The sequence below is a fragment of the Trypanosoma theileri genome, assembly GCF_002087225.1.
Source record: "Trypanosoma theileri isolate Edinburgh chromosome Unknown TM35_Tth_5_V1, whole genome shotgun sequence".
Classification (NCBI taxonomy): Eukaryota; Euglenozoa; class Kinetoplastea; order Trypanosomatida; family Trypanosomatidae; genus Trypanosoma; species Trypanosoma theileri.
The window spans coordinates 454,203-467,138 of NW_021639847.1; the positions used below are offsets into that span (position 1 = coordinate 454,203).

Sequence of the window (12,936 nt, forward strand, 5' to 3'; positions counted from 1 at the left end):
TATATATATATATACATATATATATATATATTTAGCTGTATCTAATACAATTGCTTACTTACTATGGGAAGTTTTATTATATCATTTATTTATTTCGTTCTTTTTTTTTTTTCTTTCTTTCTTATTTGTGTTTTCTTTATTTGGGTGTGGACTATTATTAGACTCACAGTAGAAAACAGGGTTATTTGTTTTTTTTTTTTTTTTATAAAAGGTGATCGGCATTACTGTGTAGACCTCTCATGGGATCTGATCAACGGCAGCAGGATGTAAGCCGTTCGAAAGTGTTCTTTCGCCGAGCTGTGCGTATTAGCTCCACAAGTGTCTTCTTCACACCTAAAGAAGGAGAATCTTTGGATTTTCAAACAGTTTGTAGTGCTCCAAAAGCCCACCGTGAGCTTCTGCAAAAAAATGGAATGATTGCAAAAGTTATGCTTTCCATTTCCTCTTCTTCATTAGGAGACTTTAGTTCACATCAAAGCCGATTGAGGATTTGGTGGAAAGTCTTATTAAACAATGGACTTGTACAACCAGATACATCTAGTGTGACTGTACCGGTTAGCATGGAAAATGAATTGTGGCCTATTGTAGATGAAACGACATTCACAGCTCGAATGAATATGGCTGTTCAACGTTTGGAAAGTGAAAAATTTAGTGAATGTCCATTTATAGTACCAGTACTTTCTGTAGAAGAGTTTGTGTATAAAGAGCCAGATATGATGGGAACACTTGGTGTAATTTGGATGCCAAATTATACTTGTAATTTACGGCAATGGAGTGAGAGTCAACTTTCTAAACGATATATCCCAGAATTAACACTTTGTGCATTAATTAATCAAATGATAATAGCTCTTTTGGCATTGAAAACAAGTAATAATAATTTTTCTTCTTCATATTTCTTTATGGAGGATATACTTGTTGCGGTTACGAATTCAGAAGAAGAACCAACATTTGTATTAAATATATTGGGATTTCAAGAAGAGGAAAGACATCAACAACAAATATTTTTAACTCAGAAGAGTAATATGTCAAATCATTTATATCCATTTTTACCACCAGAAGTCATTATAAATTCAAGTAAACCTTTTGGTAATACCAAATATGATATCTGGGCATTAGGAATGGTTGTATACCGTACAGCCTCTGGATGTTCACAAACTAGTAAAAGATTATTTGATATTTCTCATCGTATTTTAAATAGAATTCCTGAACTCCCTTTAAATCATACTTCTTTAACACCATCTGATATTATACGTCGTGTACGACGAGATCTTCAACCAGGACCATATAGTAATCCTTTTATACATCTTGTGATCTTTATGCTTGCGCAAGATCCTTTAACACGTCCCACTATTCGTGTATTAGATCAGATACTACAAGGGATTTTACGTCATAAACCAATTCTTAGATTTCCATTCGCAATTGGATCTTTTGATCTGTTAAGAGTACTTCATCCAGAAAATGTTCTCATAGACCCTGTAAAGGGATTATATATTATGAGTACAGAGTGTGTACTTTGTAAAAGAAGACGAAGTAGTAGCTATGGGAGAAGTGGTAGTGGAAGTAGTAGTAATATGTGTAGTCATCCTGCTTGTGGTCCTAATGATCATAGACCAGCTGTCTGTTCACCACTGTGGTCCACAGATGAATTATTACCTGGATATATAGTGACAAAGTGTAGTCAAATGACTTATCTCTCTCCACTTGTGGGAAAGGTAGAAGATAAAGAGAAACGTCGATGTATAGAAGCTGCACTAAGAGAAGATAATATAGACAGAGATTCTCTTTTACAACTTTTTGGTGGTTTTGCAGTACTTGAGGCTAATAATAAAGGAACTCTTACCACACGAGAGGTGATGGTTCCAATTCCATGTAATGTTCTTTATAAGAAAGAAAAAAAGGATGTTATCACGACTATAAGTTTTACAGCAGCATTACCATGGCCATCTCAATGTACTCATCAATTACAACAAGAAGGAAGAATTCAACGGGCAGTTCCAGCTTTATTTAGTATTCGTAATGTATACTGGTATGCATGGATTCTTCCTGGTGAAACTTTCTTATTAGGTGAAAATAAATGGATGCCAGCAGCTGATGGGGCTTTTGTATTTTGGTTTAGTGAAAACTTAACACCAACTGAACAGGATCGTTATTTTCTCGTTTGTAGTGTACAATCACTGACACTTCAGGCAAAAGTAGAGACCACCGCCCTTCCAGATCATTCTTTTCAACGTGGTGAAGGTTATTGTAAGTCACCCTATCACAGTCCTTCTGAAAGTTCATTTGTGAAGATGATATCATATCATCAAGATGTACGGAAAAGACGAAATCACGCCGCACGACGTCGTTGTACAAATATTTCAATTGTAAATGTTCCCATTGGTCAACAAGTAAAAGAGGCAGCTGCAATAGAGATCAATTCAACAGGACATCTTAATTCCCCTTCAGATGGTTTATCAAATATAAATAAGGAAAATATATTGAATGGTTCTATTTCTCTTCATTGCCGACTTTCAAAGAAAAGTTCTCCTGTTCGTATGAATTATATAGAGGACATAGGGTGTAAAGAAATGCGGGATCCTCAAATAAACTTGCACGATGCCATAAGATCACCTTCACTGGCAACATTAGGCGCAGCAACTTTAGAAAATTGGAAAGAAGAAAAGGAAGCAAATAATATTCAAAATAAAAATATAATGATTAATCAAAAACCTACGGAATTAGTAGAGATTAGTCCAAATGGTTGTGCTGTAAGCATAGGGGAAAAGAAACAATCTCAACCTTCTGAAGAGACTGTAGCAGAAGAGACTATACCCTACAGAACTGCAGCCGCCGTATCGCCTCTTATACCAAAGGCATCTGTAGAAGAAAAAGAAAAAGCGAGAGAAATAGCCGAACCAACACTCAATGCATCCGATGCGATATCATCACCTCAACCAAAAATCCAAAAATCTCGTTTATTATCCACTAAAACTCCACTACGAATATTTGGTCGATGGTATGAACCACAGTGTGTAGATGCTGATTATCAATCTCTCACCTTTTGTATTCCTGAAACGGGTGAACATGGTCGTCTCTCTCAGCCGGTGCCGGTCCCTGTTGAGATGCGTGGTGCCACTCATGCGCCGAGTACTGCTGTTAACATGGCATTCTGTGCAAATGAGGTGCCAATCATAAGACGCAATCACCCGGAATGTACAATGGCACTTCCCCCACCGGGAGTTAGTAGTATGATACCACATCATGGACTTGTCTTTTATGATGCGAAAAACAAAATTGTGGGTCTTTTGGCTTTTCGTTTTGCCACCACGAGTTATCCAAACTTGGCACTTGGGGAATTACTGTTGCCCTTCCGCTTTCACCCACACCTGATCGCAACCTCCTCACTGTTGGGTCAACTCAACCCAGTATATTTCACAGGTAATGCCGTATTTGAGGACTCCGCACATGGAAGCCGATGTTGCCTTAAGGATGAAGAAAAAACACCCACAACAACAATAATGACAAGTGGTGGAGCTGCAGCGGAGTTGCTGCGGCACTCGTCCACTTCAGGAGTTGCAAGATCGTTGCGGTTGTCCATCACCGGTGCTGGTCTCACTTCATTTGGCGACCCAAACCCGCGGTGTACCCACAGCGATGATGATGCACTTCCCGTCTCTTGGTTGGGCTTTGATCCCATCTCGCAGCGATTGATGCTCGCCGATGTGCAGCAGGAAGTGTGGCACCCGATTAGATTTACCGCCGAGGAATAAAAGATTCTCTCTCTGTGTAGATATGACTCAGGTGAAGAGAAAGAAGAAGAAGAAGAAGGGGTTAAGGAGAAATGGGAGAAAAGGTGACCATAATATATATATATATGAATAATTATTGTGTAAAAGAGGTGCTCTGAAGAAGAAATATAAATACTAGAAATGTGGGGTGGTATTGATATTGGTTTTTTTTTTTTTTTTTTTTTTTTCTTTTCTTTTTTTATTGTTATCCTTCATTACGTAATTTGTTTTTGTTTTCTTTCGTTTTACTCACTTTCTATTTCGGTTCATTTGTATTTTTGCTTCTGAGAATTTCTGATTNAAAGAAGAAGAAGAAGAAGGGGTTAAGGAGAAATGGGAGAAAAGGTGACCATAATATATATATATATGAATAATTATTGTGTAAAAGAGGTGCTCCGTCATTTCAGAGTTTCTTCAAGCCAGTTCAAGCAGAAGTGTCTTTTAGTTTTTTTTTTTTTTTTCTTTTCTTTTTTTATTGTTATCCTTCATTACGTAATTTGTTTTTGTTTTCTTTCGTTTTACTCACTTTCTATTTCGGTTCATTTGTATTTTTGCTTCTGAGAATTTCTGATTATTGGTGTCAAAACTGGTAAGCGTGAAAAGCAAATTGTAAAGAACATCAGATAGAAAAAAAAAAAAAAAGAAAACGGGGGGTGAAAGACGTTTTTTTCAGAGGAAAAGGTATTCATTTTCTTCTTTCTGTGTATATGTCTGACTACGTTATGGTGAAGAAATACATGATGGGATGAATACCCTTAAAAAAAATAATAATAAATAAAACTTTATTGAATACACAATTCGTACATATTTTCGTATTTGTGTTTGGTATTCTTTCTTCCTTATCTTCCACATAGGTGCAAAAATAATACAAGAAAAACAATGAACATCAGAGTCTTTTGAAGTACATGTGCATATGTTACCCACTAGTTCTTCTTATGTTTGCTTATCTTTATTGGTATTTTTATCCTTCCATTTTGCTTTTGTTTTTTTTTTTTTTGCATTTTTTTTTTTTCTTCTCTCTTTTGGATGGTTTCTTATTTGCTTTTATTAGATTAAATACCTGCAGGAGTAAATTGTTGAATAGACATTTCTCTTGTTATTAGAGTTTTCTTTTTTTTTTTGCATTATATCTTTTTGTTTTGTTTTTCGTTTGTTGAGTCATTTCCTCTCATTTTTTTTTTCTTGTTTTGTTTTCCTCTTGTTTTTTTCTTCTTCGTTTTTTGTGTTTTGTTTCTTCTCACGTAATCAGTTTTTGTGGGCCTAGAGGCTGTTTGCTGAGAAATACACCGAAGGAAAATAAAAATAAAGAGAAAACAGAATTCCTTTTCCTTTTTTATTATTATTATGGTGAAATGACCGCATTGGTATTGTAACTGGTGTCGCATACACTAAACACATCTTCGTACTGTTTCTGTACTAATATTAGATGTCTGTGGTGCCTCATGGGTTGCATGCTTTTAGATTACTTAATCCTTTCGTATAGCTTTCATAAATAAATAAATATATATATATATATATATATATTCATACAAGCAATAAAAAAAAAAGAGAAAACTATCTATAGATAGATAGATAGAACATTGGTAAATTATTATAGAAGAATTAATGAATTACCTTCTCGCGATTATTCTTTCTTTTTTTTGAATCCATTGACCAAATCTCCATAAGGTGAAAAGTGTAATTCCTTGTGGTTTATTAGATAAAAATAGAACAAGAGTTCAATAAAGAAATAGAGTAGTTAAAAAAGGGAGAAAAGGGGGCAAAAAAAAAAAATTACTGAGATACGGAATTTTGTTTTTACATCTAATGAACATTTTAAAAATTTCATGATATATATTTTTTGTATCCCTGTTATGGTAAATTATTTTCTACACTGTTTTTTTTTTTTTTTTTCTCCTCTTTTTTTCCTTTTCCTTTTTGATCTCACTATTTTTTTATTAGCCTGTTGTGAGTTCTGTACCCACAGCGAGGTGAGAAAAAAAAGGAAAAAAAAAAAAAAAAGAAGCAATGCTTATAGCGGCACCGAGACTCATAGCTGGTTCTGCTTTAACCCGTAATTATTTTCGACTCCAACGAGGTGTATTATTATCCTCTTCACCAATCGTCTGTGCGAGTCGATGGTCCTCTGGAGTGGCAGGAGGTGATGAAAAGAAAACATCACAGTCATCTCCTATATTAACAGCCGCAGAGTTTTCATCCATTGCCCCAATGGTATTGCTCCGTCAGGCACTAAAACATCATACGATGATGAATGATGCCCCTAATGTTACTGTTACGGATGATGTGAAAAGTTCTCGTGATGTAATTAGCCGTGCAGTTTTTGATTATTATTGCTCTGAAAGTCATGTCTCTAATAGTAGTGAGGCGTTACGATTACTTGAGGAGGCTGGCGTTATTGTTTCTATTTCAGATGGTAAAGCGATTCATCTGCGTCCTGCACAACTACTTGAGATGCAGGAAAGCCTCACGGAGAAGGGAGGAATAAGTAATGTTTCTCTTGATTTTTTTCTAGAAGAGGCAAATACACGTTTATTAGCAGCAGAAGCCGAAAAGGCCAAAATGGAAGTTGAACTTGAACCAGCACTGAAACGAGCTGTGCATTGGCGTCGTCTTGTCTGGGGAGGAGCACTTTGCTTTGCTGGTATGCAACTAGCTATTATATCGAGATTGACTTATTTTGATTTGGATTGGGATATTATGGAGCCTATTTCATATTTTATTGGAACAGCTACCACAATTGTATTTTTTCTCTACTTTATTCGCCATGGGCACTCACTTACATGTAGTGATTATGATCGAACAATGTTACCAGCGAAAGTGAAAAAATATGTTTCAAAGGATTTTGATTGGAAAAAGTATGAGGTGGTCTGTAGAAAAGTGGAGGCAGAACGTCAAATGGTGAACAGCATTAGAAACTGGGTTCGAGAGCACTAAAAAAAAAAAGAAAAAGAAAAGTTTTTTTTTCTGTGTATTTTATGTTTTTGTTGCTGTTGTCTCTTGGAGTTGTTTGCGCATATTCTTGAGAATATATATATACGTATATATAGACAGAAAGTGAAAGAAAGAGAGAAATAATATGCATAAATGTAGTGTGGAAAACTATGTTTGTACTTGGTTTTACTACTTATTTTTTTTTTTTTTTTTTTTTTTCATTTTTTTTAAAGGAATGCGCACTGTCTACGAGGTTTGAAGGTATTATTACAACACCACCATCTAGAACCGCACTTTTAGCACTTCTATATTATATTGCAGATATATATATATATATATATATATATATATTTATTTAATTATTTTTATATTAGGCACAATAAGTATTTGGAGCAAATAACCGTATTTGTTTATTTTTTCTTTCTCTCTGTCCCGAGTTCTCTGTCTGCGATAGGAACCGCGGACCCACCGCCGGAGAGCCCCCCTGAGAATCACCCGCATGGACCCCCACTCCACCCGGTCCTCCCCCAACCAGAGGAAGGAGAGGGAGAGGGAGAGGGAGGGCGGAGGGGCGGAGGGGCATCATGAGGGGTCCGGACTGCTCGGCCTCCGCCAAGAGGTCGGCGTCCGGCGGCGGCGGCAGCACTACGGCGCAACCGTGCGCTCCATCTCCGTCCCCGTCACCCGCACCCGCCGCGTGGTGATCATCCGCCGCAGTGGCGCACGATATGCAGAACTCACAGTGAGTCAACAGACCACTAAACTGGCAGAGGAGGCACGAAAAACTCTCTTTCATGGTAGTTTCACCTCAAGTCACGGCGCAACGTTTTGTGTTCCTCCCTTACGTCGTCCTGATCGAACTCCAAAACATTCTTCAAAAGGACACTCTGATGCTGCCACTAGTACAAGTACTAATACTACTATTAATACCACCACTACTGCTGTGGCTGTGGAAATGTCGGAGTTGGAAATAAAAACAACTACTACAGAGCAAGGATCAAATTATCGTTTTGATAAAGATCTTGTGGCACCACAAAGTGCCTTTAAAAAAGAAAAAAAAGTATCACATGATAATCAAGGAGAAGTAAGGGGAAATACTTCATTTCTACATGAGTATATAATATTAAAACCACGATCAAATAGTGCAGATATGCGCCATTCGATAGATCGTGAAAACTCCAGCCAAACTTCAAGAGAACATCTTCCCAAAACTTCAATAGATGTTATAGGGCTAGAACGAATACGTGATAATTTCTCACCACGTGGAAAGCTCTCTTCGTATAACATTGAAAAGACCAATGAAGCTCTAGCCACTTATAAGGAAAAATGTACGCAAATAAACAAAAACAAAATATCTCCACCTCCCAAAGAGGAGGAAAGTATTGGATCAAATTCATACAAATCAACGGTACCAGTTGAAAATAATAAATTACAGGAGGGTACTTCTTCACATATTGATAACCGTCGTGTCTCCTTTTCTAACCACATTAATTTAACAACTGATAAAAAACAGAGTGAAGAGGAATATAGTGATGATGTACATGAAGAATCTGGAGAGAGTATAAAACTTAGTTACTGGGAAGCTGCCGTACAAATTATTTCCTTTGCTGCACCAGCAGCAGTTACAATCGGTCTTACTTTTGCTCTTTCAGTCGTTCCACTAGCCTTTGTAGGTACACATCTTGGAGAACGTTATCTTTCAGGTGCTTCAGTTGGTTTCTTTATTCTTAGTATAGTTGGACTCTATCCAATAATTGGAATGACTTTCGCAATGGATACTTTATGTTCCCATGAATATGGACGTGATCCAAATAGTCAGGACTTGGGACTTTTACTTCAACGTGGTATTTTAATTAACCTGTTTTTTCTTGTTCCTGATTGTTTACTTTTTTATCAACTTCGGCCGTTACTTATTAAGATATATGGTCTAGAAGTTTCAGATGTAGCAATGGATTTTCTTTTGTATATGCCTTTTTTTCTATTACCTTTGACAGTATTCATTGCATTTAATAAATTTTTGTCTAATCAAATGCAACCACAAATGCCAATGATTGCACTTATAGCTGGATTTATTATTACTCCATTTGTACAACGTTTTTTAACACCTATGGGTGTACGTTATACAATGATTGGTATGTCTATAACTGCATGGTTTCAACTTTGTGTCCTTGTTATTATGACACTTAATAAACCACAAACACGACATACTTTGGGTACTCTTCGTTTAAAAGAAGCTTTACAATTATCAGATGTAAAAGAATACTTGAAACTTGCTATTCCGAGTGCTATTTTTGTTGCTGCAGAGGCATCTGCATTTGATTTGAGTATTTTAATTTGTGCTCACTTTGGAGAACAACAAGGAGCGGCATGGTCAGGTATTATGAATGCATTATTCATTTTTGCTTCTATATCTGGTGGGTTAAGCGCTGGAGCTTGTGCAAATATTGGTCGTTCTGTAGGAAGTAACGAACCAGTTAATGCTCGTACCTTCGTTGAAGTTACTGTTTTTATTTCAGTATTAATAAGTTTAATTGATTGTGTCATTTTGTACAACTTCTTCGATTTCATTATGTCTCTATTTGGTACGAAAGGCTCTACGCTACAATTGGCTCGGAGTACAATAAATATACTACCTTTTTTTCATATCGCAGACGCTGTGCAATTTGCATTTCAAGGTATCTTTAGTGGTCTTGGTAAGAATCATCTTGGTGCCCTTATTCTATTGCTCTCACTATGGGTAGTGGGTATCCCATCAGCGTTATTCTTTGGGATATTTATGAATTACCAGATATACGGTGTCGGTCTTGGATTAACTATTGGACTCTGTATTGAGGCCCCAACAATGGTGGCAGCGACGTTTAGCTTGGACTATAATGCGGTATGTGATGCCTTTATTCAGAATAATGAAGTTGAGGAAGAAGAAGAAGAAGAGGAGGAGGAGGAAGAAGAAGAAGAAGAAGAAGAGGAAGAAGAAGTAAATCGTTTATACGATGAAGGTGAAGAGGTGAAGGAGTCGTATGCAATTAATGATGATGTAATGCGGCGTTCAGGAATTCCCACTACACCAGCGCAATTCGGTCGGCGATTATCACATAAGAGCCGTCACCAGTTGCATATACCTCCCCATCCCAAATCACAGATTGATTGAAAAAACACACACATTCCTATTCTTCTCTTATCCGCTTTCTGCTTTTATAACGGAGTGTTTCTGTATTTCGGAGCGATGTCTTTATTTCTTTATTTAATTGTTTAAATATAAAAAAAAATTTTTTTTTTGTGTCTATGTTCTTTTTATTGACTCTCTGTAAGTGAATTATTCTTGGATATGAAAGTGAACACGCTTACGGGGAATCCTAAGATGTTTGTTACTTTGGTTCGTTTATGAACATTCTTACTTCTTTGATATATATATATATTGAATGGCGTATTACATAAAATCCTACACATGCTCTTGTTGTGCTTCTATCCATCTGAAATATAGCGGTTTCTTTTTTTTTCTGTTATTTTTTTTTTTTTGTTATTGTTTCCCATAGGCAGTGAACTAAATCGTTAGTAACAACAGTAGTAGAAGTAATAAGAAGCTACTCATCGAAACAGTGGCACATATTCAATTGCGTGTATATAATTAATACATATAACCCACATAAAAAAAAAAGGGGGTGGGCTTTGCTTTGTTTCTGGGCATCGAACGTCATCTTTGTATCGTTTTATTATTATTATTATTATTATTATTATTATTATTATTATTATTATTTCGTTTCTGTTGCGATATAGATATTAAAAAAAAAAAAACATGCACAGTACAACTGCGTCCGGTAATAGCACGTACCGATATACTCATAGTAGTACCACTACCATATTGAATGACGGGGTTTTAAATGGCTCAATGGTATGTGCTTCTAATTCCATTGTATTTGATCCAATGAGTTTACTTCGTGAGCAAAAAGAACTTTTGGAACAAGCACAAGCCAGTGAAATCCGAGCATCACTGTTTCTTCGCCTACGACTAAGCGCTCAACAAAAGTTAACCGTACAACGCAATCAATTGGCCGAACGACGAGCTATGCAAAAAGAATTTGATAGTCTTTCTTCCAATGCCGTTCCACCCTCTGCCTCTGCGCGGACGACGGCCCCAACACGGCATACAGCAGCTCTCGTTTCCAATACGACCGTCGCTGAGGAACTGAAAGGGGATGGACAACATTTATTGTTGGATGGAGGAGATGCAAAGGAAGAGAAGGAGGAGCAGCGGTGTCCTGGATGTACACGTTGTTATACAGATATGGCTGCCTTCTCCCGTCATCAGGCGAATTGTAAAGAATATGCCGCATTACTTCGGAAAGCAAGTTTGGCAACTGGATCCTTATCACATGTAGCCATCTCAACAGATTCTACAGGAACAAGAGGGCGTTCAACACCAACTTTCATGGAAGAATTACAAGCTGTACAGCAACGACTAAATGTTGTTGGTACTACTACTGCTTCTACGGTTTCTCCTTCTCCTTCCATTGTTTCTCATCCAATGGGGACTATAACATCCTTAGTTACAGAGTGTGGATTATCTTCTGGAGAGGCACAACGACGAAACGTTGGGGGAAATACTGTAGTTGCTCCTGCACTTCTTTCGCTACGTACAGAAAGTCAAAGTACGAATTACTCCGTTTCCATTCAGTGTTCTACTCCACAGGAAGAGCGACCAGATGATCGTGATGAAAGAGACGGGAGACGAGAAGAACGAGGTTTTTGTTTTTCTAGAGAACTTACCCCTTCATCTCCTGGTGTAAACTCTCAACAAAGATTACCAACAACTGGAGTACTTAGTATAGATGAGATACCAGCTGCTGTGACAGCTAGACCCTCTGTAGATTTAACGGCAACTTCAATTTCTATGGGTATTACTTCTCTTACCGCTAGGGATAGAGATGATATCGATGGATCTGCCATTAAAGGTCAGCAACTCTTTTCTTGTAGACAGAGTAGTGTTACAATGATGAGTAATAATGGTAGTGCTGCTAATTTGAAGATGGAACCAGAGGGAGTAGATGAGCCATTAAAGCCTTGCCCTCATTGTGGACGTCAGTTTTTTGCAATATCACGTTGGCCCCGACATGTTGCCGTATGTGAACAACAACAACAACAACATCCACAACGAAAAGGTTCAAAAACCAATGCTAGTTCAAGGCGGGTATATGATGCTCGTGCTCACCGAATATCTCAGATATACGCTGGTGAGAATATAAGCCCAATTAGTATTTCTAATGATAGCAGAAATCCATTAGTCTCTAGTAGAGGAAAAGCAGGGAGTGCTTTATCATCTACTCGTAATAGTGGCCCTTTAGAAACTGAAAAGAAAACCCCGAAGTGGCGCAAACAACGTGCACAATTACGACAGGCATTACAATTAGGTAGTGGACGTTCTCATGATACTAATAAAAATGGTGATAGTAATGGAGATTTATTTGAAGATGATCGAGTATGTTGTCCCTCATGTGGACGTCGCTTTGCACCGGCAACAGCTGAACGTCACATTCCTTTTTGTAAAGAGCGACAAGGGGGAGGGAAAACAATGCGAATGTAGAGAGAAAGAAAGAATATCGGCAATTGTATGGGAGGAGGGGCAGTAGGAAAAAGAAAATATAATGACAACTCGAGTAAAAACAACGAGAATCATATCATACCTCCACCATCCGCAAACACATTTGGAATAAATAACTAAGCAATATAATTCCAATAGTTGTATGATGAGAAAAAAAGAAAAATGTATTTTTTTTTTCTTGCATTGTTATTGTTTTTGTTGGTATCGTTTGTGTTTCATTCTGTTCATAGAAAAACCCATATATATATATATATATATATATACATACAATCTTTATTTATAAAAAAAAAAACGAGAGGGCGAACACTATTGCTAGTGACCGGTATATGAGAATCGAAGACGTGAAATAGCGACAAGAAGAGAAAGAGTATCTGATACGAGTTGTACACTGAATACACCAATTGTAAGAACAAAAAACGAAAAAAAAACACAATGAAAGAACTATAGCAATGGATTCATACATATATATTATATATATACATACTCCGTTTTTTTATACATATATCCCATTTTTTTTTTTTTTACTTGTGCTATAATTCCTGTATCTACTCCCTCTCTTGAACGAACAAAAGAACGAAGAATCACATAACAGTACAAGAGGCTCTGTTTTTTTGTATTTTTTTTCTCTCTCATTTGCTGTGA

General features: G+C 36.9%; 4 protein-coding genes across 4 annotated transcripts; all 4 read left to right on the plus strand.

Moving 5' to 3' along the window:
* Window positions 1-239: 239 nt before the first annotated feature.
* TM35_000052590 (uncharacterized protein) lies at window positions 240-3,749 on the plus strand (the record flags this gene model as incomplete). Its single annotated transcript, XM_029022914.1, has 1 exon — window positions 240-3,749. The coding sequence occupies one exon, from the start codon at window positions 240-242 to the stop codon at window positions 3,747-3,749; it is 3,510 nt and encodes a 1,169-aa protein (XP_028885729.1).
* A 2,025-nt stretch (window positions 3,750-5,774) lies between these two features.
* TM35_000052600 (putative calcium uniporter protein, mitochondrial) lies at window positions 5,775-6,701 on the plus strand (the record flags this gene model as incomplete). Its single annotated transcript, XM_029022915.1, has 1 exon — window positions 5,775-6,701. The coding sequence occupies one exon, from the start codon at window positions 5,775-5,777 to the stop codon at window positions 6,699-6,701; it is 927 nt and encodes a 308-aa protein (XP_028885730.1).
* Window positions 6,702-7,197: 496 nt separating this feature from the next.
* On the plus strand, window positions 7,198-9,846 carry TM35_000052610 (multidrug resistance protein, MATE family; the record flags this gene model as incomplete). Its single annotated transcript, XM_029022916.1, has 1 exon — window positions 7,198-9,846. One exon carries the CDS (start codon window positions 7,198-7,200, stop codon window positions 9,844-9,846), a length of 2,649 nt encoding a protein of 882 aa, XP_028885731.1.
* A 645-nt stretch (window positions 9,847-10,491) lies between these two features.
* TM35_000052620 (uncharacterized protein) lies at window positions 10,492-12,276 on the plus strand (the record flags this gene model as incomplete). The annotated part of the gene is made up of 1 exon (XM_029022917.1): window positions 10,492-12,276. One exon carries the CDS (start codon window positions 10,492-10,494, stop codon window positions 12,274-12,276), a length of 1,785 nt encoding a protein of 594 aa, XP_028885732.1.
* Window positions 12,277-12,936: the final 660 nt, after the last annotated feature.